At 39.4% G+C, this 27686-nt stretch overlaps 2 protein-coding genes across 3 annotated transcripts in view; both read left to right on the top strand.

Moving 5' to 3' along the window:
- The window catches only part of LOC311077565 (uncharacterized protein), a 166518-nt gene that overhangs the window by 89418 nt on the left and 49414 nt on the right, over positions 1-27686 (top strand). The window lies entirely within an intron of this gene.
- On the top strand, positions 38-26922 carry LOC311069328 (glutathione hydrolase 1 proenzyme-like; the record flags this gene model as incomplete). Its single annotated transcript, XM_084092399.1, has 14 exons — positions 38-539; positions 945-1422; positions 2663-2866; positions 2982-3112; positions 5545-5634; positions 5846-6035; positions 6457-6623; positions 7483-7632; positions 9195-9325; positions 11220-11407; positions 15350-15465; positions 15582-15709; positions 25810-25917; positions 26162-26922. The coding sequence occupies 14 exons, from the start codon at positions 38-40 to the stop codon at positions 26303-26305; spliced, it is 2727 nt and encodes a 908-aa protein (XP_083948525.1). The 3' UTR covers positions 26306-26922.

The raw sequence follows: 27686 nt of genomic DNA, 5'->3' as shown, positions 1-27686 counted from the left end.
GGGGAGCGCTGCTCGAGGGCAGACCGTTTTTTGGCCTATGGTCAAAGCGGGAGAAGCTCTTACATATCAACTGCCTCGAAATGTTGGCAGTGAGCAAAGCGCTCACGCGCTTTTGTCCCCTCATACAGGGGCACCACGTGCTAATACGTTCAGACAACGTCTCAGTGGTGTCCTACATAAATCGCCAGGGCGGCCTCAGGTCCCTGACTCTGTACAGGCTAACCAGGCGCCTCCTGATATGGGCCCGCAGCAACCTGCTCTCGCTGAGAGCAGCGCACGTGCCAGGGCTCCTAAACATAGGACCAGACAGACTGTCCAGGAACCAAGTTCCGACAGGAGAATGGTCTTTGCACCCACAGACAGTCCAGCTGCTGTGGAAGAAATTCGGCAGAGCGGAAGTAGACCTGTTCGCATCTCAGGAAAACGCTCACTGTCCAGAATTTTTCTCAAAGAGCAAGGACGCGCTGACCCACAAGTGGCCTCGCCGTCCTCTCTACGCTTTTCCCCCCGTCTCCCTCCTGACTCAGGTGGTAGAACGGGTCAGGGAAGAAGGATGCTCAGTGGTGCTTGTAGCCCCACTTTGGATGAGCCAACCTTGGTTCCCAATTGTGATGCAGTTAGCAAGCACCGCCCCGTGGCCAGTGCCTCTGAGGAGGGATCTCCTCTCTCAAGCCAACGGCTCGATTTGGCATCCTCACCCAGAGCTGTGGTCCCTCCATGTGTGGGCCATCAACGGGTACCCGCTGACCTCCCACAGGGAGTGCTAAACACTATCACACAGGCCAGAGCTCCGTCTACGCGACGTCTCTATGCCTCAAAATGGTCAGTGTTCTCTAGCTGGTGCACAGCTCGTGGTGTGTCACCCCTGTATTGCGGTGTGACGGAGGTTCTTTCCTTCCTACAGGAGCTGTTGGATAAGGGCAGGTCCCCTTCCACGCTCAAAGTCTATGTAGCGGCCATAGCAGTGTTCTCTTCGACCACGCTCGGCCAGTCTATTGGAAGGAATGATTTAGTTATTCGCTTCCTTCGTGGAGCTAAGAGACTGAATCCTCCCAGACCTCCCACAGTCCCTATATGGGACCTTTCTACGGTACTGGAAGCCATGAAAGGTCATCCATTTGAGCCCTTGCAGGAGATTGATCTTAAACACCTGTCTTTCAAGACGGCGTTTCTTCTGGCTCTCGCTTCAGTGAAGCGCATAGGGGACTTACACGCGCTCTCAGTAAGCGCGACATGCATGGAATTTGGGCCGAATGACTCTAGAGTTATACTCAAACCTAAGCACGGTTATGTTCCTAAATCCCTCAATACACCGTTCAGAGCACAGGTCATTTCCCTGTCTGCCCTGCCGGTCACTGAAGGAAATATGGACGAAAGCTCCCTTTGCCCAGTCAGGGCGTTAAGAGCTTATGTGTCTCGCTCGTCTGTTTTCAGACAGACGGAGCAGCTATTTGTTTCGTTCAGCGGACGTTCTAAGGGACAAGCCGCTTCGAAACAGACCCTATCCAGATGGGTAGTGGACGCGATAGCGCTAGCTTACACAACCAAGGGCATGCAGTGCCCGCTGGGTGTCAAAGCGCACTCCACGAGAAGCATGGCTTCATCGTGGGCATGGTCAAGTGGGATTGCCTTGCAAGATATTTGTATGGCGGCAGGCTGGGCCTCTCCGTCTACATTTATAAGGTTTTACAACCTAGAGGTTCCCGCACTACAGGCCAGACTACTGTCGGTCTAGTATGGCCAAAATCTCATAACTGGCGCTGTCAGTTATGCAGCTATTGAGTATTGCAATCCTTGCTCTATGCTGCTATAAGGAAGATAGTGGCTAATCCCCCTTTCTTCCAGGATTCCCTGTGAGTCCCCTGGGTGATTATGTACTGTATGAACTCCGGGCTGTCGCCCTTGAGTCTATGGTATCAGATCCCAGCACGCACGGCGTTTTACAGTAGGTTCCCCTAGCGTATTCTACGCAGTACGAGAGTATCTCTCGTAAGAGAACGTACTCGGTTACTAACGTAACCTCGGTTCTCTCTAGAGAGAGGAACGAGTACTGCGTATCCTGCCGTGCCTGCACGCGCTCTGGTTGCTTCGACTATGAAAAACCAGAGAAAATATGCCTGCGAGCGGTATTTATAGACCTAAGCCACGCCCGTTTCGGCGGGACGTGACGCAGAGGGCGCGAAGCGCCCTCATTGGGTCTGACGTCACTCTAGGTCTCGCTCGATAGGCTTAAGCAGTTGCCAGCAGACCAGCCAATAGGCGCGCGAGCTGCCTCGCCTATGTCTGTATGCTGCCGCAACGCGTTTTACATTAATACAAAATTAAAGGATAATTTTTTGGCTTCAGTATTCTCGTGGAAAAGGATTTTCCCCCTAGCGTATTCTACGCAGTACTCGTTCCTCTCTCTAGAGAGAACCGAGGTTACGTTAGTAACCGAGTACGTTTTTTGTCGTTGTTCTCTGTATTGACAGCACTCCAAATGTACAAAAAAATGAGCTCAATGTTAAAATTGACCGGAGTTCTCCTTTAAAGTAAGAGATAAGGTAATCTCAGCCTACAAAATATATAAAATGATACCACAAAACATTAGTTTTGTTTTGTGTGTGTGTGTAATGAATAAATATGACACTTCTCAAACTGTACTCTGGTGGTTTACTTTCAGATATTGGTTTGCCATCGTGATTGCAGTGGTTTTACTGGTGCTCATTCTGACACTCTCTCTGACACTCACTAAGAGACCCACTCCGACATCCACTGTTAATGCGACATCCACTGTTAATGCGACATCCACTGGGAATTGCTCTGGTAATTGCTATGATAAAGCAGCAGTGGCAACGGATGCTGAGGTTTGCTCTGAGATCGGGAGGTACAGAACGATTACAAAGAGACACATTTATGTTTCTGGGAGAAATTTTACAACCCTAGACTGCATTAATAATATGAAGTTCACTTGACTTTACACAGAGCTCTTTGTTTTGCAGGGACATGTTGGAGCGTAACGGTTCAGTAGTTGATGCTGCTATTGCTGCTCTGCTGTGTCTGAGTGTGGTCAATCCCCACAGCATGGGCATCGGAGGAGGAGTGGTTTTCACCATATACAATGCATCAACAGGTACAGATATGGGCTTTGAGAGACTTAAATCAGACTCCTACAACAATCTCCCACAACGGCTACATATCAAGGAACAAAAAAAAAAACATACATCCTATGAGTGTTCATCTTTATAAAGCACATCTTGAGCTACTAAATGTTTTCTTATGTGCAGTTTCTGAAGATTGTCTTGGGCTGAGCTGAAAAACAGTGCCCTTAGTTAAACAAACTTAAGGTGATGCAGATGTTATTTGCCATTCAGCAGATACAATGAATCATTAAAGATGTGGCTTCCTGCAACATACAGTACTGTGTATGACTGCCCTTTTTAAGCTGCACCCCAGCTTGCTATTAAAGATCTCAAGTTAGATCCTTTAATTCTTCAGTGTCCTATCTGGCCGAATCACTGCAACCTCTTGACCACTGAGCAGAGGTGGGTAATCCAGGGCCAATGAGTAAAAGTCCTGCCATATGTTTATTCAACCCATAAACTCAGTCATCTGATTTCACTAATTAGTTCTGTCTCCTGCTGAATTAGCAAATCCAGGTGATTGGAACAAAATACTGAGGAGGACTTTTACTTTCTGAACCTGGACTTTACTCCTCTGCATAGCAATGCCACATGTCAGCCAAGAGTAAATAAATAAACCAGAACTGGATCTTATCGTAGACAAAATAATCTGTGTATATTAAATATGGAGTAATTTCAGCCACAGCCTCAGATGAAATCAACTGAAGAGAAAAGAAGACATTAAATCTGTGAAGATCTCAGCAGAGGAGGATTAAACAACTCCACAAACAGCATTACCAGCTTCACTTATTACTGACCAGACTGACTTTATTTCTGTCAGACGTCTACAGAAGTTTTATTGAGAATTAACAGAGGTTTAACTATAATGTGTTTCATTGAAAGTCACCATAACAGTGATTAGTGTTTCCATTAGTTGGGCTCTTAACTCTTATTATATCTTTTGTCTTTTTTGGCTGCTGTGACAGTGTGTTTGTCGAACACATTTGCAGCAGCAAAGAAAGCTAAAGTGAAATGAGATCAGGTGATGATGGTTACCTGTTGATGGTTTAATAATCATCATGAAATAACCTGATTCACTGATGTCTTTATAATCTAACAAATATGTTATCACATTAATATTTTTTCACAACACAAACCCTGTGTTACTGCAGCATGAGATCCAGAAATATAATGATCGGTTTAAATCTTTTAACAAACATGAAATTTAAAAATTAGCTTATGCTGACACACACAGATATCAACAATCAGCGTATGAATCTCAACAATGGTGACAATCACAAATATCCAGACAAACAGATTAATTCAAAACATCACTGAAAAGCTACTAATTCACAACAAAAACAACAGCAAAAAAATAAAAGCACATATTTAGAGTCAAACAAAATTATAGGTCAATTCAGCTGCATAATTTATTCATGTTGCAATGCATGCTGGGAGTTTTGTACTATGCTGGTACCCAGCATGCATTGCAGCAAAGTACTTTTGATTGTCACCATTGTTGAGATTCATACGCTGATTGTTGATGTCTGTGTGTGTCATATTAAGCTGACTTTTTTGTGCTCATGTCTGTTAAAGTCTTCTAACTTACTGTAATAATATTGCTGGATCTCATGCTGCAGTAACACAGGGTTTGTGTTGTGAAAAAATATTAATGTGATAACATAATTGTTAGATTCAAAAGACGTCAGTGAATCAGTCTATTTCATGATGATTATAAAACCATCAACAGGTAACCATCATCACCTGATCTCATTTCACTTTAGCTTTCTTTGCAGCTGCAAATGTGTTTGACAAACACACTGTCACAACAGCCAAAAAAGACAAAAGATATAATAAGAGTTAAGAGCCCAACTAATGGAAACACTATTCACTGTTATGGTGACTTCAAATGAAACACATTAGAGTTAAACCTCTGTTAATTCTCAATAAAAACTTGTGTAGACGTCTGACAGAAATAAAGTCAGTCTGGTTAGTAATAAGTGAAGCTGGTAATGCTGTTTGTGGAGTTGTTTAATCCTCCTCTGCTGAGATCTTCACAGATTTAATGTCTTCTTTTCTCTTCAGTTGATTTCATCTGAGGCTGTGGCTGAAATTACTCCATATTTAATATACACAGATTATTTTGGCTACGATAATGTCCAGTTCTGGTTTATTTCTTTACTCTTGGCTGACATGTGGCATTGCTATGCAGAAGTGTAAAGTCCAGGTTCAGAAAGTAAAAGTCCTCCTCAGTATTTTGTTCCAATCACCTGGATTTGCTAATTCAGCAGGAGAGAGAACTAATTAGTGAAATCAGATGACTGAGTTTATGGGTGGAATAAACATATGGCAGGACTTTTACTCTTTGGCCCTGGATTACCCACCTCTGCCACTGGGCCCCATTTTTGTGTTAAAATTTAAAGTTTCATGCTTTTACCTTCAGGAAAGGTGGAGACAATTAATGCTAAAGAAATCGCTCCAATGAATGCTTCACAGAACATGTTTGGCAATGACACTGGGAAAGAAAAACCAGGTAAACCACCATAAATCTACATATCTCCAAATTCAGCCTCCGTTATGGTTTTAAAGCAGATTTAGTATAAGCACATTCATCCACACATTAAAACAGCTAAGGTATGTCTCTGTTTTTTTTTTTTTTTTTTTTTTTTTTTTGTGTGGCCATTGAATGACTTGACTGTCTGTCTGTTTGAATGAATGTTTGTTTTATATGAATCTCATGCCAGGGTTGTATATCGCTGTGCCAGGAGAACTGCGTGGTTATTGGGAGGCACACCAAAGACACGGGAGACTGCCATGGAAGGAGCTGTTTGAGCCCAGTATAAATCTGACAAAGGAGGGTTTTCACATTGGCAAGGCCCTGGCTGATGCCATCAAGGAGACTTGTGAGACAGTTCTGAATAATACAGCATTGTGGTAAGAATAAGTCAACTGTGAACAACCGTAAAAACTTTCTCAATGGCAAATATCCTATTGTCAGGAGAATGCTCTGTTTCATTGTGTTTGTTCTTCACTTGACATCATTTCTCAGTTTCATTCAGTTCACCTGTTGTTCATTCAACTCATTAGTTCCCTCGTTTAGTTCTGGTATAAGTCCCTGTTTTGTTTATTTCTTTGTTCTTTCTCGTCAGCATTGAGTGGTTGTTTTTCTGTGTTTTTCTGTGTTCCTGGTATTCTCATTCGTTGTGCGCTTCCTTGCAACAGCCATTCAGTGACACTACAAAGCAGATCTGACACTATTATGATATTATATATCTCTACTTACAGCATGTTCCCTAAAGCATTAGCCTTTTTAATGTATGGAATGATCTTCTGTTCTTCTTGTTCTTCTTTCCAGGGAAGTGTTTTGCATTAAATCAGATAATAAAACACTCTTGAAGGAAAATGACACTCTAAGACTTCCCAAACTAGCTGACACCTATGAGAAGATTGCAAATGGATCAGCAGATGTCTTTTATAATGGGTCATTAACTCAGACTATAGTGGATGATATCAAGGCTGCAGGTTATTTCATGCTTAAATTTGACTTTATTCATCTAAAGTCGAGTTCACACTACACGATTTTAGGCCCGATTTTCACTCGCCAACCGGTTTTGCGAGATCCCCGACAAATGCCCGAAATCATAGGCAAATCAGTGCTCGTTCACGGAGTGACAATCACTAAAAAATTTCACGCAGAGTGAGTTATCAAAGACGCGAGATATTTGACATGCTAAATATCTGGACTTGTCGGCGATTCAAAATCCTTCTGTGTGAATTTGTTCTGACTGAAAACTACATCGGCGATGACGGCCAATGAGAGCAAGATACGGGACAGCGGGAAGTTCGGAGTTATAGACCAGAATATCAGTATTTTAATAGATATATTTACAAATATATAAATCAGAAACAAAGCAGAACCATTTGCTTGAACATCAGCACATCGCAAAATTATTTATTTACCCCAACTCTCTTTGCTGAAACACAATCCTTGCTCCCCTCGTCTCCCCAACCATTCCCTCCTCCATAATCTTTTTTTTTTTTTTCTTCCTCCTTTTCGCTGCAAATCAGCACACAGACAATTTGGATCACAAACTTCTTGCAGGCTATCATTTTTAATAACAATTTCAGTGTTGCGCGAGAACTCCTGTCTCACGCACACGTGATCTTGCGTTATTTCCTGATCACTTCTCGCGTGTGTTTGGTTGTGAAACGTAGTTTGCGGACCAGAAGCAGAAGTTGTCTGCGATTCTTTCTTATGTAAAGTCATGCAGTGTGAAACCTCCTGTCGCCGATCCATCGTGCAGTGTGAACACAGCAGTGACTGAATGTTACCCCAGATAATCCTGCAGTGTGAAAACAACTGTGATCTTTCATTACACAGGAGGCAATATAACACATAAGGACCTACTGAATTATAAGCCAGTGCTGACTGAGTATGCATTAAACTTTACTGTGGGGAATTACACATTTCTTGCTCCTGATGCTCCATTCGGTGGACCTGTACTCGCTCTGATACTCAACATACTCAAAGGTCAGTGAGTGTGTGTCTATGACAGCGTTCACACAGAACCAGAATAAGGTTGTCAGTCCTATATTTCAGTCCTTAATAAGGTTAGTCACACATAATTCAGTTTTGTGTTTTGTGTTCTGTGCATGACTCAAATGCTCCATTCTCCACGCAGATATAAAAGTTGCTGCCGGTTAATGAACAGATGAACTCGCAGCGCGATTGGATTGTTTTTGTGTCAAACGTGATACGACTTTTCAGTTTTATGGTCACCATCCTTGTTATTACTTTGTTCACCCAGTCAACAACTTGATCTCACAGTGATCTCTCCATATGATCACAATGTGAGTTCACAGTTATCTAAAAGTGTAACCACACAGCGCACTCACTGTGTGCTCATATATATTATAGAAATGTTATTGGACATGGACTCCAACATCACTCAGACGTCAAACTCTGGTTGAAAATGAAAATTGGGTTGACGTCTAAACATGATGTCAGACTCCAACGTCATTAAACAACTCCACAAACAGCATTACCAACTTTACTTATTACTAACCAGACTTTATTTCTGTCATATGTGGAAACCAAAATGTGACATCTAAACGATGTTGGAGTCCATGTCCAATAACATTTCTAGCTGGGGTGACTCACATTATGGCCATAATTTGAGCACACAGTGAGAGCGCTGTGAGGTTACACTTTTAACTCACTGTGAACTCACATTGTGATCATATGGAGAGATCACTGTGAGATCAACGTGTTGACTGTGAGTTTTTTTCAACTGCTTTCACACATTTTCAAAACCTTGCCTCTTTTTTTTTTTTCAAAACTTTACACACAAATCCAAGAATTGCACACAAAATGGAAAATGCATCACATCTCTTGCTAAATGATGCACTGCATTCAGAATATCACAAACATCTCAAAAGCAAACATTTGTTTTGCAAACACCTTTGCCATAATATTACATATTTGGATATATCATATGCACTCGGTTATTCAAAACCTAAAGTTCTTCTTTCGTGAGCTCATATGTACATTTCTGTACAAGATTGAAAGTAAACGGCAGAGAGATGTTGAAAAATTTGCGGTTAACACAAAAGCAAGATTGAAACCAAACTATTTTATTTTTTACTGTAAGCATTTGTGGTTGTGAATACAGTATTACACAGTCCGAAAGACCTATAACTCAACCTTTGACCTTTTATAGGCCTATTCTAAAGCCATGATTGGTTGGTGTTCAGTAAACGATGAGTGTTTGCACATGTGAGTAGTGTGTGTGAGTGTGTGTGTGTGTGAGGAGTGTGTGTGAGGCTTTGATGAATTACTGTGGCATTTTGATAGGTTGTGTTTAAAAAGCAAAACAAAAGACTTCTTGTTAGATTTGTATGTGTTACATATAGAGAATTGTGTGTTGTGGTTTGCAAAAAGTGTTTTATGAAATTGAAAAGTGAGTCGAAGGCCGAGAATTAGTGTATGGTTTTGCAGATTTGGTGTGTGGTTCTGGTGTTTGAGGTTTCAGAAATTGTGTGACAAATAAGGATTTTGATTGTAAGCAGTTGAAAAAAACCCTGTAATTGCAGGTTACAACATCTCAAGCAGCAGTGTGTCCACAAGAGAAAACAAGACTTTGATGTATCATCGTATGATAGAGGCCTTCCGCTTCGCTGATGTCCAAAAGAGAAAACTGGGACATTATGAAAACATCACTGAGGTGAGTTCAACTTTATGGATTCTTATGGTTTTAAAGAGATAATTCAACAAAAAAGAACAATTCTGGGACCCCAATGAGACAAGATGGGGAAACTTTTCCCTCCATACTATAGCAGTTCAGTGTGACCCTTTCAAGCTTCAAACACATCACATACGTACCACAGATGTTGGATCAAAAGCCTTTTGACGAAATAGCATTCTGATATATAGCATGACCGCAGCTCGAATCCAGACTCAAGGTCCTTGCCGATCCTGTTGCACTCATTCTGCCCAATTGTTTCCCGTCTCATCTCCACTGTCCTGTTTAATAAAGGAATAAAAGACCAAAAATTTACTTGAAACATTTACCATATAAATGCTCCATATGACTTGGTCACTTTTTTTTCCAAATGTCAAATCCATACAATAGATGTGTGTGAGAAGCAGATTGAAAACCGCGTGTTTATGGGGTGCCATTTATAAAGCGGCTCACTCTGAAAATAACAGTAACATTTTGTCACATTTAGCTTCAAACAATGTTTAAAAAAACTGGAATTCATTTTTGACGGTCACTTTTTAGCACATTTACAGCAATATTTGTCAACTTAGAGATATTTTAAATAGTTAAATCTAAATATTAAATGTTACACCTAAATGTTAAATGTTAAATCTAAATGTTAAATCTAAATCTAAATCTAAATGTTAAATCTAAATCTAAATGTTAAATCTAAATGTTAAATCTAAATCTAAATGTTAAATCTAAATCTAAATGCTAAATCTAAATGGAAATGTTAAATCTAAATCTAAATGTTAAATCTAAATCTAAATGTTAAATCTAAATCTAAATGTTAAATCTAAATCTAAATGCTAAATCTAAATCGAAATGCTAAATCTAAATCGAAATGTTAAATCTAAATCGAAATGTTAAATCTAAATCGAAATGTTAAATCTAAATCTAAATGTTAAATCTAAATCTAAATGTTAAATCTAAATCGAAATGTTAAATCGAAATCGAAATGTTAAATCTAAATCGAAATGTTAAATCTAAATCGAAATGTTAAATCTAAATCGAAATGTTAAATCTAAATCTAAATGTTAAATCTAAATGTTAAATCTAAATCTAAATCTAAATGTTGAATCTAAATGTTTCGGGTGAAACAAAATATATAACTAATATGCAAATTCAAAATGCCGGTAACCGAAAGTGCCAAAATAAAAGCACGAGGAAGTCAGTGTTTGTTTATAGCATGGTTTAGTGTCAAATAACGAATAAAAACCATCTCATCTTTGGAAATGGTCTCTTGGACATGGATTATCGTGATAATAACTACCTAAAATAATAAACACCCAAACCATGCTATAAACACACACTGACTTCCTCGCGCTTTTATTTTGGCACTTCCGGTTACCGGCATTTTGAATTTGCATATTAGTTAAATATTTAGTTTAACCGAAACATTTAAATTCAACATTTAGATTTAGATTTAACATTTAGATTTAGATTTAACATTTAGCATTTAGTTTTAACATTTAACATTTAGGTGTAACATTTATTATTTAGATTTAACTATTTAAAATATCTCTAAGTTGACAAATTTTGTTGTAAATGTGCTAAAAAGTGACCGTCAAAAATTCATACCAGTTTTTTTAAACATTGTTTGAAGCTAAATGTGACAAAACGTTGCTGTTATTTCCATACGTGTTTATTCACTGATAATGTTCCCTTCCATATGAACCAAATGTGATGTAAGCAGTGACATGACACACACAAGATCTGAAAACACCTGCAGTTAGTGACATCAAACTGATGCGACTGAATCATCGTGATCGATCATGTTGTGATTATAGCAGACGTCATTTTATCAAAGCTTTTCCCTGTTTCTATATTTATGTGTTTTGTCAATTTTGTTTCACAGTTGGTCAAAAATATGACCTCAGAAAGCTTTGCGGACCGCATCAGGAGTAAGATTAATGATGACATCAAACAAACCAGCTATGATGATGAGAACATTGATACAGTGCCTGATGACCATGGCACATCTCACCTGTCTATTATCGCAGAAGATGGGAGTGCAGTGGCAGTCACTAGCAGCATCAATAACGAGTAAGATAAATATAAAGAGACTAAGAGATCAAGGTTTCTTAATCTTGGTCTTGATCTAACCCACACACACAGCAAAAACTCCAGTGTTAAATTAACTCTCCTTGGATTTTATTTGGCTCCTCACTCAACACAAGAGTGTTTCACCAGTTCACCTGCCCATTCAACCTTAAACTAACAGTTAATAGTAAACTAACTTAGCTTGCTGTTCCTGGAGGAGGCTCAAACCAGAAGAATTTGTCAATGGGATGACGTGGTGTCTGCTGCTTATATAGTACGCTCGTGAACAAAGAGAAAAGGTGATCTGATGTTGGTTGTGTTTTTGTTGGTCACTGAACTCATTTAGAGTCTAATCCCTAGGTCTAAAGTTAGGTATATTTTATTGATTATAGCAGCACTGTCCTTGTACAGCATAATATATTTTTTTTAGCATTTTTAATGTAATCCAGAGGATTTCTTAAAAGATGTTCAGATATATTACATTTTACATACATTTTTTAGAATTATTATTATTTTATTTTTTCAGAACAACTTCTAATAAATCCTTTGCATTATTTTGCAAAAGCTGAATCTTATGATGTAGAATCCCAGCAAGCAACGCTCTAATCAACAATATAATCCTAGGCTCTTCCTAAATCCTAGAAATTAGGCTCTATGTGTGCTCGATGATTCAGGTCAAATGATGATTATATCAAAACACAACCAACACCATTAGATTACCTTTTTGCCTTGTTCATCTGGCAGTTATATCTAAGTTACAGCAGCCAAACAACATCTAATGCTAATGATTTAAGGGTAATTAGCCCAACTAAAGAAAACACTGATCACCATAATGGTTAATTGTGACAACAATTTTTATTTTTTTTCTCCTTCAGTGATTCTGCTTGTTATCATCAGGTGTCTTCAATAATGCTCAATCGTCCCTCAATTAATCACTTAAATATCTCATTAACTTTAATACTGCTTCAGTGTTCATTCAACACTCATATTTTAACACATAAACACTATTGGGTGTGGAGTCACATAAAGAGTTAATTTAACACGGGAGTTTTTGCTGTGCAGATTCAGTTATTGAGCACTCCTCCACTACATTGACAACATTACACCTCTAACGATATTTACATCCATAACACTAGTGCTTTATGCAGACTTCCCACTAGACTAGTTTTTAGCCTTTTGTTTAGTAGTCTAATTTGCATAATAACTGGCTAATCAGATGGAATGGGAGTGAGTGTGCTGTATTACGAAACATTTATAAGACCAACGACTGAACTCCCTGCCAACTGGCTAACGTGTTGAAAGCTGTCAGTCATTGACTCTCGGGCAACTTTCTTCATGTTTGATATTTTCAGAGGCTTCATAGCCCAGAGGGAACAAATGCCTCATGCACCTTTATATGGTGGGATTACTGCATGAGCTACATTTTATTTTTTATGTTTTATATGTCTATGTTCATGCAGTGCTTCAGTTCTTATTTTCGGTAAGCAAGAAAGTCAGAGGAAGACTTTAAGTCTGTCACTCCACAATCTGAATTTAACTGTACTTTCACTGGGGAAGTCGACACTCAGAGGCTGTTTTCCCAATCACACCCTATACCCTCATCACTATTCCCTACATTAGTTCACTAATATAGTCCCCTTGACAGAGTGAATGAAAAGAAATGAGTGAATTGCATAGACTGTAAAAAATATGGACAAAGCGTCTGTGACGTCACCCATAAACTTTCTGAAGAACGGTTTTGAGGCCGTTTGTGGGGGGTATGGGTGGTGCCATCTTGGAAAATCTCTGGAAATCCTAACCCCGCCCACCCTCTGGCCAATCCATATATGGGTAAAAGGGCGGGCTTTGTGTGAGACAGGAACGTCATTTTCGCACGAAGAAAGCAACATAAACAACAATGGATGACAGACAGCAGATCTTGTTCTTGCTTCTCGGCGTGTTTGTCACAAGAAGCCAAGCGCCGACATTAGGCGTTTCTCGATAGCAAGTACGCAAAGTCTCAACCCAGTCTCTTTTTGTTAAATTTTTAGTTTGATCAATATTAGCCATTATAAAAGTAAAAGGTACAAGAAGCTATACAAATAAAGCAAACAATTCAGTCAAACATACGCAGTCAGCGCTCTAGTCTAACCTTACAACAGTAAAGTTAAATAGCTTATAAAGTTATGAAACTTCACTTAGCCCTCAGCCAAAACGATTGGCCAGGGAAAAAATTATAGATTCACAAGACCAAAAATCGCCCGTTAGATATACACAAGACGAATTATATCTCATGTTTAACCACTACAGAGACGTCAGAGTCAGCGGCAAACGTCAGAACGACTAGCCGAGGAAAGGCTGTTCCAGGCGGGGTACATGAGCACTGAGCGCCCGGTGATCGCCTGGATCTCACAACCTGGATCAAATTTTCATAAATCTTTTCACAGATTTGAGCTTTAAACAACTACATTCTCGCCTGAAAAACTCTTAAAACTACATTTCAAGATACAAAAACAGTAGTATTATATTTCAACTTTATATTAAAAATTGGCACTTCTTATGTGTTGTCATTCTCCTGGCGCAGCCTATGCTCGTTATCAGCTGTCAATCAAGCTGTCAATCAAAGTTAACCACGCCCTTATTTGGCATACATTTTATATCTAAATACTATCTAAACTAATGAGTTAGAAAAAAATTCACCCCCCTCACAGTTGTCAGGCACTCGGAACCTATCGAAAAATACAATAAAAGTCCATGGGACCAACCTGTAAAAACATGAATTTATGCTGTGAAAACGGACATTTTAACATGGGGGTCTATGGACATTTGCTCCCTTTTGGGACCTGCCTCTAGCGGATTTTCAATGTATTGCAGTTTTTCGCACTTCCAGGTAGGCTTTATTGTTCAGATTAGAATGTTGCCCCTTGGTGAATTGAGACACTGATGAACACCTAGGCAGACTCACTGAAGGACAGAGAATCAAGAAAAGAAAAAAGAGAAACACAAGAACTGACTTCCAGCCACCAAATGTGAAACCAGTTTACAAACCAGTTTAACATTATTTCTTTCATACATGTACAAAAGTTCTTGTTGAGAATTAACAGAGATTTAGTTGTTGATGTTTTATTGAAAATAATAAAGTTTGTAGTCACCATTATTGCTTATATTTTATGCAGTTTATGCTGCTGTAACTGTGAGTTTATAAAACACATTTGTTATGGCAAGAAAAAGCCATTTTAATTAATCAGATGTTTGTGGCTGTTGAGATTATGCCATAATCATTCTGGACATGTCTGATTTTCTGATCTCATCCTGTGTCTGAGCTTTGAAATTATAGTTATTTAATATTTATTAATCTTATATCTAAGAATACAGCATGAGATCTAAAAAAATTTCAATCAGTTATCATCTAGTGCATTAAAATATTTTTTTTCCATTGTTGAGATTCATGTGCTGATATCTCTGTGTTTCTATAAAGCAGTGTATCTCAGTTTGTGTGTGTGTGTGTGTGTGTGCGCATGCGTGCGCGCACAATTGATCATTGTAATTGGTTGCTGTAGTTTCACAGTGGTTGTAAAGTAAGACTTTTGATGCTGGATTAAACTCTGAATATGAAATCTCTTTATTTAATATATTTTTAGTGGTCTCAAATGAAATCAGTTCACAGTAATACTTTGCTCACATTGTCAGTGCATTATAAATATTAGTTAATCCATTTAAATGACAGTTGGTCAATTTAAGGCAGTCGGTTTTCTGCGAGTGAAATTAGTTAACTCAAATTTTTTATTTAAGTGCATGGTATTTTTACCATACTGTAGATTAGATTATAGTAAAGAACTGTACAGTTAACAGTAAATTACTGGCAACACATAAGCCTGGTAAGGTCAAACAGTGTAGTTCATGAAACACTGTTGCTTTGCTGTTCTTTTCATTCTTGTTGTCTGGATCTTTTTTGTGTTCTCACAGGTTTGGCTCTAAAGTGATGTCAAACTCAACAGGCATTATATTCAATGACCAAATGAGGGATTTCATCGATCCTAAGGGGAACAATGGAGTTAACAAAAACTACTTAATTAAACCAGGTAAAGAAAATGTCATGCCTTGAGTTTAAATGAGTTACAATGTTAAGAACAAGTAAAACCACCAATATAAATATAAAAGTTCACATGTAAGATATATAACTATTTGTTTTGACAAGGTAAATGGCCACCTTCATCAATGTGTCCCACAATAATATTAGACGAAAACAGAAGTCAAAATGAGGAAAAAGTCAGAATGGTGGTTGGAGGTTCAGGTGGGACAAATATCACCACTGCAACTGCTCAGGTAACAAAGAAACACACTGTCGAGCGCTGAACAATTAAAGCATTGCTCAATTTAACATAACGCCACACTACAGAAAGCAACAGTACTATATTTACCTTTGGTTATTCTGGATTACTATTCTGATCTTGAAAAACATTTGTTTATTCTGAATTGGCCAATGGCTAAGATTGTTTATTTAATAAATAAACAATAGAGTAAACCATTCAATGAAGATGGACGAATAAGTCAGGGGTGGCGAGAAATCCAGTCTTTATTGACTCATAAAATAAATAAATCAATCAGACTCTTTCCCTGTCCCAGGTCTGAAGAGCGCTTACACCCATCTCTCTGACAAACACATTCACACAACCACCACTGCTGAATTTGCAGACTTCGATCAGTTCGATCAGTGATCAGTTCGATTGCTATTTGATTGCTGTATGCCTCGTTGCTTCTGCTGCTGTTTGCGTTGGTGTGCATCTGAAAAGCTTCGTATATCTTCCTGTTTTGAATCATTATTTACTATCATTCCTTGTTGTTTATACTGCTAAATATAATTTACTCAACATCACACATTAACCTGACATAGCTAGCTTCAAACTAAATCGTTATTGCTAGCACAACACGCCAGTAATTCGCTAGCCTGTTAGCGTGCCATCTGCGCGCTCTTTATTTATTTATTTTTCTTGCGCACGCTCGCGCCTTTTACGAGTCCATCAAACAACTTAGGTGAGTAGGATCAGTCATCAAACACAGTAAGTCATGTCATCTTCTCCTCTTATTGTTACTTGCACCTCATGCAACATGTTTAGCATATCCTTATCTGTCAGCACAGGATTTACATGTGATAAATGCAGGGAGATAGTAAAGCTGACGGGGAAGATTTCAGGACTAGAGACACACATCCAATCTTAAATTGAGGATAGTAAGAATGCAAGGGCTTTAGATACTCCTTTGGATTCGACTAGCTTAGTGAACTCTGTACATTGTTCGTTCCGGCTGAAGTAGAGCCCGTGCAGCAGGGCAACTGGGTGACGGTGAGACGCTATAGTCGTGGGACAAAACACCGCTCTTCCGTTCATTATACGGGTTGTTTGCTGAATGTTGATTGTGCCCTAGTAATTGGTGATTCGATCACACGGAACGTGAAAATAGAGACACCAGCCACCATAGTCACATGTTTGCCGGGAGCCAGAGCGCCTGACATCAAAGCAAATTTAAAAATGCTGGCTAATGCTAATCGTAAATTCTCTAAGATCATTATTCATGTCGGCACTAATGATGTTCGACTCCGCCAGTCGGAGATCACCAAAATTAATATTAAAGAGGTGTGTGAACTTTCAAGTATGTCAGGCACTGTAATTTGCTCTGGCCCCCTTCCTGTTCACAGGAGTGATGAGATAGTCAGTAGATTGTGTTCGCTTAACGGTTGGCTGTCGAGGTGGTGTCCGCTTAATAATATAGAATTCATAGACAATTGGAAAAGATTTTGGGGCAGACCTGACCTGTTGAAAAGAGATGGTATTCATCCCTCCTGGGATGGTGCTGCTCTTCTCTCTAGTAATATGGCACATAGTCTTAGAGCTCAAACATGACAATCTGGGGCTCAGGTCAGGAAGCAGACAGACTGGCTTAACCGACCGTCTGCTAGCGGCCTCGCGTCACCAAGGTCAGATAAATCCCATCACATAAAGCCTCTTTCACCTAGATATCATGATATAGAGAGTGTGTCTGTTCCCCCGAATTTGGAAATCCAAAAAAAACGTTTCAACCCATCTAAGGTTAAAAATTGAATTGATGTTCAACAAATAAAAAACAGCTATAATACAGATGAGCAAATGATAATGCTTGGGTTGCTGAATATTCTATCCCTTACTTCAATAGCGCTTATTGTTAACGATATGATTACTGACTATAATCTAGATGTGCTGTGTTTGACAGAAACCTGGCTAAAACCAAACGATTACATTACTTTAAATGAATCCACCCCCAAGATTACTGTTATAAACATGAAGCTCGTCTGAAACGCAAAGGGGGAAGTGTTGCTGTAATTCATAGTAATATTTTCAAAATCACTCAGAAATCTAGTTTTAAATATACTTCTTTTGTGTTGGTGCTTCATGTAAAAATATATAGTATAAATGATAAATCGCGTTTGAGATTTGTGCTGGCTACTGTATACAGGCCACCAGGACACCATAAAGATTTTATCAAAGAATTTGCTGACTTTCTATCAGAGTTAGTACTGGCCGCAGATAAATTCCTAATTGTTGGTGACTTTAAAATACATATAGTGAAAAAGATGCCTTGAGATTGGCATTTAAAGACATGCTGAACTCTATTGGAGTTAGACAACACGTGTTAGGACCTACTCATTGTCGTAATCAAATCATAATATCTAATATTATCTCAAATCTACCCTTTCTGTCTTGCGTACCACAAGGCTCAGTACTAGGACCGTTGCTGTTCACTCTGTACATGCTACCATTAGGAGATATCATTAGGAAACAAGGAATTAGCTTCCACTGTTATGCCGACGATACTCAGCTGTATATTTCTTCAAAACCTAACGAAACTTACCAATTCACAAAATTAATGGAATGCAGAGCTGATATAAAAAATTGGATGACTAGTAATTTCCTACTTCTAAATTCTGAAAAAACAGAGATTCTAATTATTGGACAAAATCTTCCACACGTAATAACCTAGAATACTGTCTAACACTTGATGGCTGCTCTGTTAAGTCTTCGTCGTCGGTTAGGAACCTGGGTGTGCTCTTTGATACCAAGCTTTCATTTGAAAGTCACGTGTCTAGTATCTGTAAAACCGCATTTTTCCATCTTAAAAATATATCTAAATTACGCCAAATGCTCTCAGTGACAAATGCGGAACAATTAGTTCATGCGTTCATGACCTCAAGGCTAGATTATTGTAATGCTCTACTGGGTGGTTGCCCTGCATGCTTAATAAACAAACTACAGCTGGTCCAAAACGCAGCAGCTTGAAATGTAAAAATGAGGATGCATTCAAAGATAGATGTAATGAAACAAGCTGTTAATTATTTAAATATTTATTTAAACTTTGAGCTCCACTTTACAAGGCTCAGCTGAGCATCAATGCGGTGCATGGGCAACACTGAAGTTGCGTCACTTCATGATCAAAGGCATTGATTCATTGTACTGACCAGCGCTGACGCCATTCATTAAAAATATCCTTAAAAGGATGATTTTTTAAAGATTTTGCTTTCCTTGGTCACGGCTACCTTTTCACAAATATGACTTGATATGAAGGACAGATATTGTGTTTATATGCTTTTCTGCTTCAGATCTGCTGCGTGAGATCACGTGAGGCGCTTCCTCTGGCACGATAGTCTTAATAACAATTTGTAGCGTGTGATGCGCCACAATTTTCAAATCTTGTAGTGAGAGCATGTTTAAAGTCCCTGTAAAGTCAAAATTGAGTATGTGTTCTGAGTTTGTCACACCACAGAAAAATGTGTTATTAGCCACCCAGCCAAATTTGAATGATAAAAAAGCCGGCAAGTACACACGTTCGGCCACATTCCCAGTTGTCTCTGACGAAAGTTTATAAAACTATCCCATGTAAAATGATCACTACAGAGGTGGGTTTTGGCGGTGATCCTCAGCTCTCCATCAAGGTGGCTCTTCACAAAATTAATCCACCTCTTGTTGATATGATAGTTTTTCGGAAATTTAAATAAGGACACTGATCTGTTTTGTACGTGATCGCATCCAGGTAATACGCATTTCCGCGACGAAGGCATAGCTAGCTAGCAAACTGTACGATGTAGTAACTAATAGTACTGACAGTAACTCGCGATTGAGTTGCAAACTGATGTGAATGGTCTCCAGTGCGTCATCAAGTAGGGGCGTGTCCAGGAGCTCAGGGGCTCCAGTGCGTCATCAAGTAGGGGAGTGTCCAGGAGCTCAGGGGCTCCAGTGCGTCATCAAGTAGGGGCGTGTCCAGGAGCTCAGGGGCTCCAGTGCGTCATCAAGTAGGGGAGTGTCCAGGAGCTCAGGGGCTCCAGTGCGTCATCAAGTAGGGGCGTGTCCAGGAGCTCAGGGGCTCCAGTGCGTCATCGAGCCCCCCTTTTAGCCCCGCCCAAAAAAAACGGAACACAGCAACGGTGAAAAACTGTTTAACGGTCTAACTCCACAATTCAGTACTTCCAAGTTCACAGTCTTTGTAATATGATTTAGCAATACATTTCTAACATTTATAATGTGTTTAGAATTTTTTTTTAGAATTGCCTTTACAGGGACTTTAAGATTTGAGGGAAAAAAATCTGCAAAGATTCTCCTTAAGTGTGTGCTGCAACCAGATTTATCAGTCGGTTAGGATTTTAAAACTCCTGTAGTGTGAGCCAGGCTTTACTCCAGTGTTTGTCAGAGAGACGGGTGTAAGCGCTCCTCAGACCTGGGACAGGGAAAGAGTCTGATTGATTCAGAGACGATTTTCAAGTCAAGTCAAGTCATCTTCATTTATATAGCGCTTTTAACTATGTAGATTGTTCCAAAGTGGCTTTACAGATATACAAGGAAAGTTTAAAGTAACAGAGATTGTTTTGGCTTTATAGCAGTTCTTGAATAAAGATATTTTCCAGCTAAAGTTCATTTGATTGATTCACTTCCATTGCAACGATCATTAGTTATTAACTTAGGGGCCGCTAACACAACACCTTTTTAACAGGAAACTACATAGACTTTAAACGCGAAACCTGTGAGAACGCTGATGGCGTGCACATGCATATTACGAGTTCAGTCTATTGGTATGCGCGTTTGAATATATGTGCGCAGGTTTGTAATTCCCTACAAACCAAGCCTTAAGAAACTACTTGTCTGGCCTTAACATTTTGATACAGAATTGTATCACTTCGGGGTAGATACGCGAACCGAATGTTCCCGACAACGCTTTATCTGTAGATTGGTAAAGGGATCCTCCATAAGTAGAAACTAGTTGGCACTTTAGCACCCCGCTATGACATCGGGTCCAGGCGCAGGTCCTTCATAAGATCTGGATACGGCCTGGATCCGGCAGGCTGTGGTAAACCTCGGGATAAACAAAAACACTAAAATTAGCGTAGATGCCATTCTTCTCATGATGTAACAAGTACATCAGGATTTATGGGAAGTGTTCCCGGTTCCAGCTGACCTAATCTATGCAGCCTAACATTGAATTATAGAAGTCTATAATGTGTTATGTGAATGCTATGTCAAAGAGATGTGTCTTTAATCTGGCTTTGTACTGATGTACTCGTTACATCATAAGAAGAATGGCATCTACGCTAATTTTAGTGTTTTTGTTTATCCCGAGGTTTTCCCACAGCCTGCCGGATCCAGGCCGTATCCAGATCTTATGAAGGACCTGCGCCTGGACCCGATGTCATAGCGGGGTGCTAAAGTGCCAACTAGTTTCTACTTATGGAGGATCCCTTTACCAATCTACAGATAAAGCGTTGTCGGGAACATTCGGTTCGCGTATCTACCCCGAAGTGATACAATTCTGTATCAAAATGTTAAGGCCAGACAAGTAGTTTCTTAACGCTTGGTTTGTAGGGAATTACAAACCTGCGCACATATATTCAAACGCGCATACCAATAGACTGAACTCGTAATATGCATGTGCACGCCATCAGCGTTCTCACAGGTTTCGCGTTTAAAGTCTATGTAGTTTCCTGTTAAAAAGGTGTTGTGTTAGCGGCCCCTAAGTTAATAACTAATGATCGTTGCAACGGAAGTGAATCAATCAAATGAACTTTAGCTGGAAAATATCTTTATTCAAGAACTGCTATAAAGCCAAAACAATCTCTGTTACTTTAAACTTTCCTTGTATATCTGTAAAGCCACTTTGGAACAATCTACATAGTTAAAAGCGCTATATAAATGAAGATGACTTGACTTGACTTGACTTGACTTGAAAATCGTCTCTGAATCAATCAGACTCTTTCCCTGTCCCAGGTCTGAGGAGCGCTTACACCCGTCTCTCTGACAAACACTGGAGTAAAGCCTGGCTCACACTACAGGAGTTTTAAAATCCTAACCGACTGATAAATCTGGTTGCAGCACACACTTAAGGAGAATCTTTGCAGATTTTTTTCCCTCAAATCTTAAAGTCCCTGTAAAGGCAATTCTAAAAAAAAATTCTAAACACATTATAAATGTTATAAATGTATTGCTAAATCATATTACAAAGACTGTGAACTGGGAAGTACTGAATTGTGGAGTTAGACCGTTAAACAGTTTTTCACCGTTGCTGTGTTCCGGTTTTTTTGGGCGGGGCTAAAAGGGGGGCTCGATGACGCACTGGAGCCCCTGAGCTCCTGGACACTCCCCTACTTGATGACGCACTGGAGCCCCTGAGCTCCTGGACACGCCCCTACTTGATGACGCACTGGAGCCCCTGAGCTCCTGGACACGCCCCTACTTGATGACGCACTGGAGCCCCTGAGCTCCTGGACACGCCCCTACTTGATGACGCACTGGAGCCCCTGAGCTCCTGGACACGCCCCTACTTGATGACGCACTGGAGCCCCTGAGCTCCTGGACACGCCCCTACTTGATGACGCACTGGAGCCCCTGAGCTCCTGGACACTCCCCAACTTGATGACGCACTGGAGCCCCTGAGCTCCTGGACACGCCCCTACTTGATGACGCACTGGAGCCCCTGAGCTCCTGGACACGCCCCAACTTGATGACGCACTGGAGCCCATTCACATCAGTTTGCAACTCAATCGCGAGTTACTGTCAGTAGCCTACTATTAGTTACTACATCGTACAGTTTGCTAGCTAGCTATGCCTTCGTCGCGGAAATGCGTATTACCTGGATGCGATCACGTACAAAACAGATCGGTGTCCTTATTTAAATTTCCGAAAAACTATCATATCAACAAGAGGTGGATTAATTTTGTGAAGAGCCACCTTGATGGAGAGCTGAGGATCACCGCCAAAACCCACCTCTGTACACAGCAAAATCCCCCAGTGTTAAATTAACACTGAGAGTGTTAAATTAACACTGAGAGTGTGGATTATATAAACTCTGAGCAGAGTGTTAAATGAACACTGAAGCAGTGTTAAAGTTAATGAGCTAATTAAGTGATTAATTTAGTGATGATTGAACATTACTGAAGACACCTGATGTTAACAAGCAGAATCACTGAAGGAGAAAATCTCAAATTGTAAGTTACCATTATGGAGAATAGTGTTTGCTTTAGTTGGGCTCTTGACCCTTATATGTCTACTTTAGATTTTGCTTGTCTGCTGTTGTTGATTTATAACAGTCAGATGAACAAAGATCTAATGTGATCTGATGGTGTTGGTTATGTTTAGACATAATCATGCTGTGATCTGAAAAATGAAACTTATGGAGGTAATTTGGTTTAACTTGATAAGTACAGCAGCTCGGTGACTCCACAGCATATGATTATCAGCTTTTTAATATAATCCAAAATAATTAATAAACATTGGTCTGATCAAAAGACTTTTAAATGAATTTGTTTAGAAACACAGACATCAATAATCAGCCTGTGAATCTCAACAATGGTAACAATAACTTTTCCTCTGGCTGCCACCAATCACAACTCATTAATGGCTCCCATCATGCATTGCGGTATGAATAAATTATTAACTGAATTGTCTTAGTAATTTCCTTTTCCTAATTGTATATTCTGCTCCTCACCATTGTTGAGATGCATAGACTGAATCTTGATGTCTGTGTGTGCCTAAAAGAAATATTTTCTTTAAAAAAAAAAAAAAAAATAGAAATCCTTCGTACTATATCTAAAATTCTAGATATGCAGAATCACAGTTATGCTGTAATCAACAACATAAATCTAAGTCAGAAATAAGGGTCTCAATGAGTTCAGTGAAGCTAATCAAGTTCAAATGATGATTGTCATAACATAACCATCAGATAATTTTTTTTTCTTTGTTCATCTGGCAGTTATAACTCAGACACAGCAGCCAAACAAAGTCTAAAGTAACCATCTAAGGGTCAAGAGCCCAACTAAAGCAAACACTATTGTTCTCCATAATGGTAACTTACAATGTGTGATTTTCTCCTTCAGTGATTCTGTTTGTTAACATCAGGTGTCTTCAATAATGCTCAATCATCTCTCAATTAATCACTTAATTAGCTCATTAACTTTAACACTGCTCCAGTGTTCATTTAACACTCTGCTCAGAGTTTATATAATTCACACTTTTCAGTGTTAATTTAACACTGGGGATTTTGCTGTGTAGTGATCATTTTACATGGGATAGTTTTATAAACTTTCGTCAGAGACAACTGGGATTCATTCACTGATAATCCGCTGTTACTGGTGAATGTGGCCGAACCGACTATCTCCCGCCTCGGCCTTCATCCTCCCGTCGCACCGACAACTGGTGCCATCGTCGGCAGTGCGTGCCCACCAATGAGTGTAAGTTGCCTTGTGTGCTTATGTTATAATTATAGTAGGTAGTTCAGGCTCGAACATGTATGGCTTTGTAAAACAAATTAAGCTGCTACGAGCATCCATTCCGGCTGTAGCGGTGACAGTTGAGTGTGGCGACGGCAGCTTTCCCGCGAGTGGGCGTGGTTTCAGCGCAGCCAGCGGACACGCCCCCAGCGTTTGAGAGCAGAGACTACTGCTCATTTTTTCAAGATTTTGATCGTTTATTTTATGTACTTGCCGGCTTTTTTATCATTCAAATTTGGCTGGGTGGCTAATAACACATTTTTCTGTGGTGTGACAAACTCAGAACACATACTTAATTTTGACTTTACAGGGACTTTAAACATGCTCTCACTACAAGATTTGAAAATTGTGGCGCATCACACGCTACAAATTGTTATTAAGACTATCGTGCCAGAGGAAGCGCCTCACGTGATCTCACGCAGCAGATCTGAAGCAGAAAAGCATATAAACACAATATCTGTCCTTCATATCAAGTCATATTTGTGAAAAGGTAGCCGTGACCAAGGAAAGCAAAATCTTTAAAAAATCATCCTTTTAAGGATATTTTTAATGAATGGCGTCAGCGCTGGTCAGTACAATGAATCAATGCCTTTGATCATGAAGTGACGCAACTTCAGTGTTGCCCATGCACCGCATTGATGCTCAGCTGAGCCTTGTAAAGTGGAGCTCAAAGTTTAAATAAATATTTAAATAATTAACAGCTTGTTTCATTACATCTATCTTTGAATGCATCCGCATTTTTACATTTCCGTAGAATGAACAGTTTAATGACTGAGTGAGAGCCTGTCTAGAATGCACAGAGACTTTCAATGTCTGGTGAAATATCAGCAGAAAGCCTCTCGTAAAGTGAGATTCAAGGAACTAACTGTTATATAACAATGGCCTAACAAGCATTGTCAGGTTTATGTTGTGTTTATTATATTATGTGGACCCGACCCGACCCTTATTTTGACATCTCTTCATTTTACTCCACTTCATTTTAACGCACTTTTTAGTTTCGGTTTCATTACTGAACATGTACTCATCTTCATGCCTGCTGACCACAGCATAACACTTATTTATTTGAACCTATATGTACACTGAGGAGTGCTATTTTAACACTGGGGAGTTTGCTGTGAATAAATGAAGATAAAAATGCATATCGTGCTGTTGAGTCACTCAAAATTACCTCAAGGGAAATTCCTTCGCCACGACAGCCCTACTTGTTTCTTGTTTCTTGGCTATTTCGACAGTACTGACGTAATCTCAGTCTTACTCGATTTAAAATCCTAAATATCAAAAATGTTTGATATGATCGGGGCGAGCCTGATTTGTGTGAGAGCAGATCAGGAGATGCAAGATTCGATCTGTGAATGCCTCACATCACCAGATAATCTGCGCCGAACATCGGAACCGATCGAGATCACCAAACAAGATTTTTTCTCAGATTCTTGGGAGGGGATAATCGGGGATAAATCGGCCTAAAACCCCTGTAGTGTGAGACAGACATTAGAGACACGTCATGCACTTGACTTCCTTGTTTCCGTTCGTCTCCGCACTCGTTCTCCCATTGCATTACCTTGCCACTGTAGTTTGTGTGATTTTTAAATGTATTTGTCTTTTATCTAAAAACACTTTTCTCTCTGTTCTGTCTCTCTCATCTCAGGTGATCCTAAACTATCTATTCTTTGATTATGACCTGAAGAAAGCTGTTGCAGAACCCAGAGTTCAGACCCAGATGAACGAGACAAATGTAGACAATAAGTTTGATATGGTAGGATTCTTACACAACAAAAGTTTGTCATCTAAATACAGCTTTCCTGGAGCTCAAACAGTAGAGCGTTGGTGCTTGCAACACCTAGGTCATGGGTTCAATTCCCAGGGAAAGCAAGAACTGATAAGAATGTAAATGTGTACCTTGAAATGCAATGGAAGTTGCGTTGGGTTAATCCATACATGTGAAATAGATTCACAAAGTGAGAAATATAAACATTTTCTCTCTGTGTTTATAAATTCAGGGTGTAATTGAAGGCTTGAAGGAGAAGAATCATACAATAAAAAACAATACTGAATTAACAGCGGTCCAGGCGGTTGTGCGAGAGGGGAACAAACTCTGTGCTGAATCTGACGAGAGGAAAGGCGGTCGTCCTGCTGGATACTGAGAACTGCTCCTGTGCTCACACTGATGTTGTCAAATCTGTGTTTGATCCAGCAAAAGTAAAACCGTTGTCTAGTGACAGATTCAGACTTGTTTGTTGGGGTGTTTTATGGGTGCCAATAAATCTTGAGCAGGGAACGTGCAAAAAACTGTTTATGACATTGTTTCAGCCATCCGGCATTATGATATCACACAGCTCATATAAATACTGCAAATATTCTTAGTATTCCAGCTTGTACCTTTTTTTATTTATTTTAGTTTATCTATTGCTATCATTAGCATTTTTATATCTGCTATATACTCAATATATCCCACTAATCAAAATTGTCTAAAAGACGTCTTTTCAAAGTCTTTGTCACAAAAGTCTGACGCTGAAAAGACGTCCACTCAGGAGCCAGAATTAAAGATTTTATGACGTCTTTTTTGACGTGTTCTGCACGTCCGATATAGACGTTCATGGAACCTTCGTACAAGGTTAAAACTAGTTCAGATGTGGCCATTGTGGACATATTTTCAACATCATTTATGGTCTCATTTAGATTAGCCCTTAATCACAGACATAAAATACAGATACTTTTGTATCTGTATACAATTGTCTGACAGAAATTGACTATTTCTGTCAAAAAAAAATGAAAGAAAAAGAAAAAGACTATTTCTGTCAGACATCTCCAGAAGATCTGAGTGAGAATTATCAGAGGTTTAGATGTTGATATTTGTTTCATTTGAAGTCACCATTGTGGTGATCAGTGTTTGCTTTAGTTGGGCTCTTGGTCCGCGTTCTTTTTGTGTTAGCTTTTCTTTGGCTGCTGTAACTGTGTTTATATAGCACAATTGTTATGGCAGAAAAAGCAAAGAAAAAGTCAGATCAGGTGTTATCAGCTCCTTGTTGACGATGACATAATCATCAAAAACAAATCATCTAATGTTATGTTTAAAGATTTGTGATTATGTTTTGCGTTTATAACTGCAGAGCATTAAAATGATCACTTGTTTGAAGGTGTATAAAAAGCATGTGCTAATGTTTGGAGCAAATATTTCTCGTAGTCACACACAGACATCAAGATTTTGTATATGAATCACAACAACGGTGACAATCAAAACAAAAAAGATTTGGAATCAAGAATGAGATTTGTACTTTGAAAGCTACCCATCATGCATTGCAGCATGGTGCTTTTTTTTTTTTATTGTCACCATTGTTGTGAATCATGTGCAAAATCTTGATGTCTGTGTGACTATATGATACACTTGTTAAAAACATGGTATGGACATGCTTTTCATCCACTTCTAAAAAAAAAAGTGATCATTTATGTTCTATTGGTACCAATATTGCAGTTCCACAAAATAGGCAGCAATAAATGCCAAAACATCTGAAAAGATTTTGCTGA

The sequence above is a fragment of the Abramis brama genome (assembly GCF_963993115.1).
Source record: "Abramis brama genome assembly, chromosome: 2".
In the NCBI taxonomy this organism is placed as follows: Eukaryota; Metazoa; Chordata; class Actinopteri; order Cypriniformes; family Leuciscidae; genus Abramis; species Abramis brama.
This window is presented reverse-complemented; position numbering and strand designations above follow the sequence as displayed.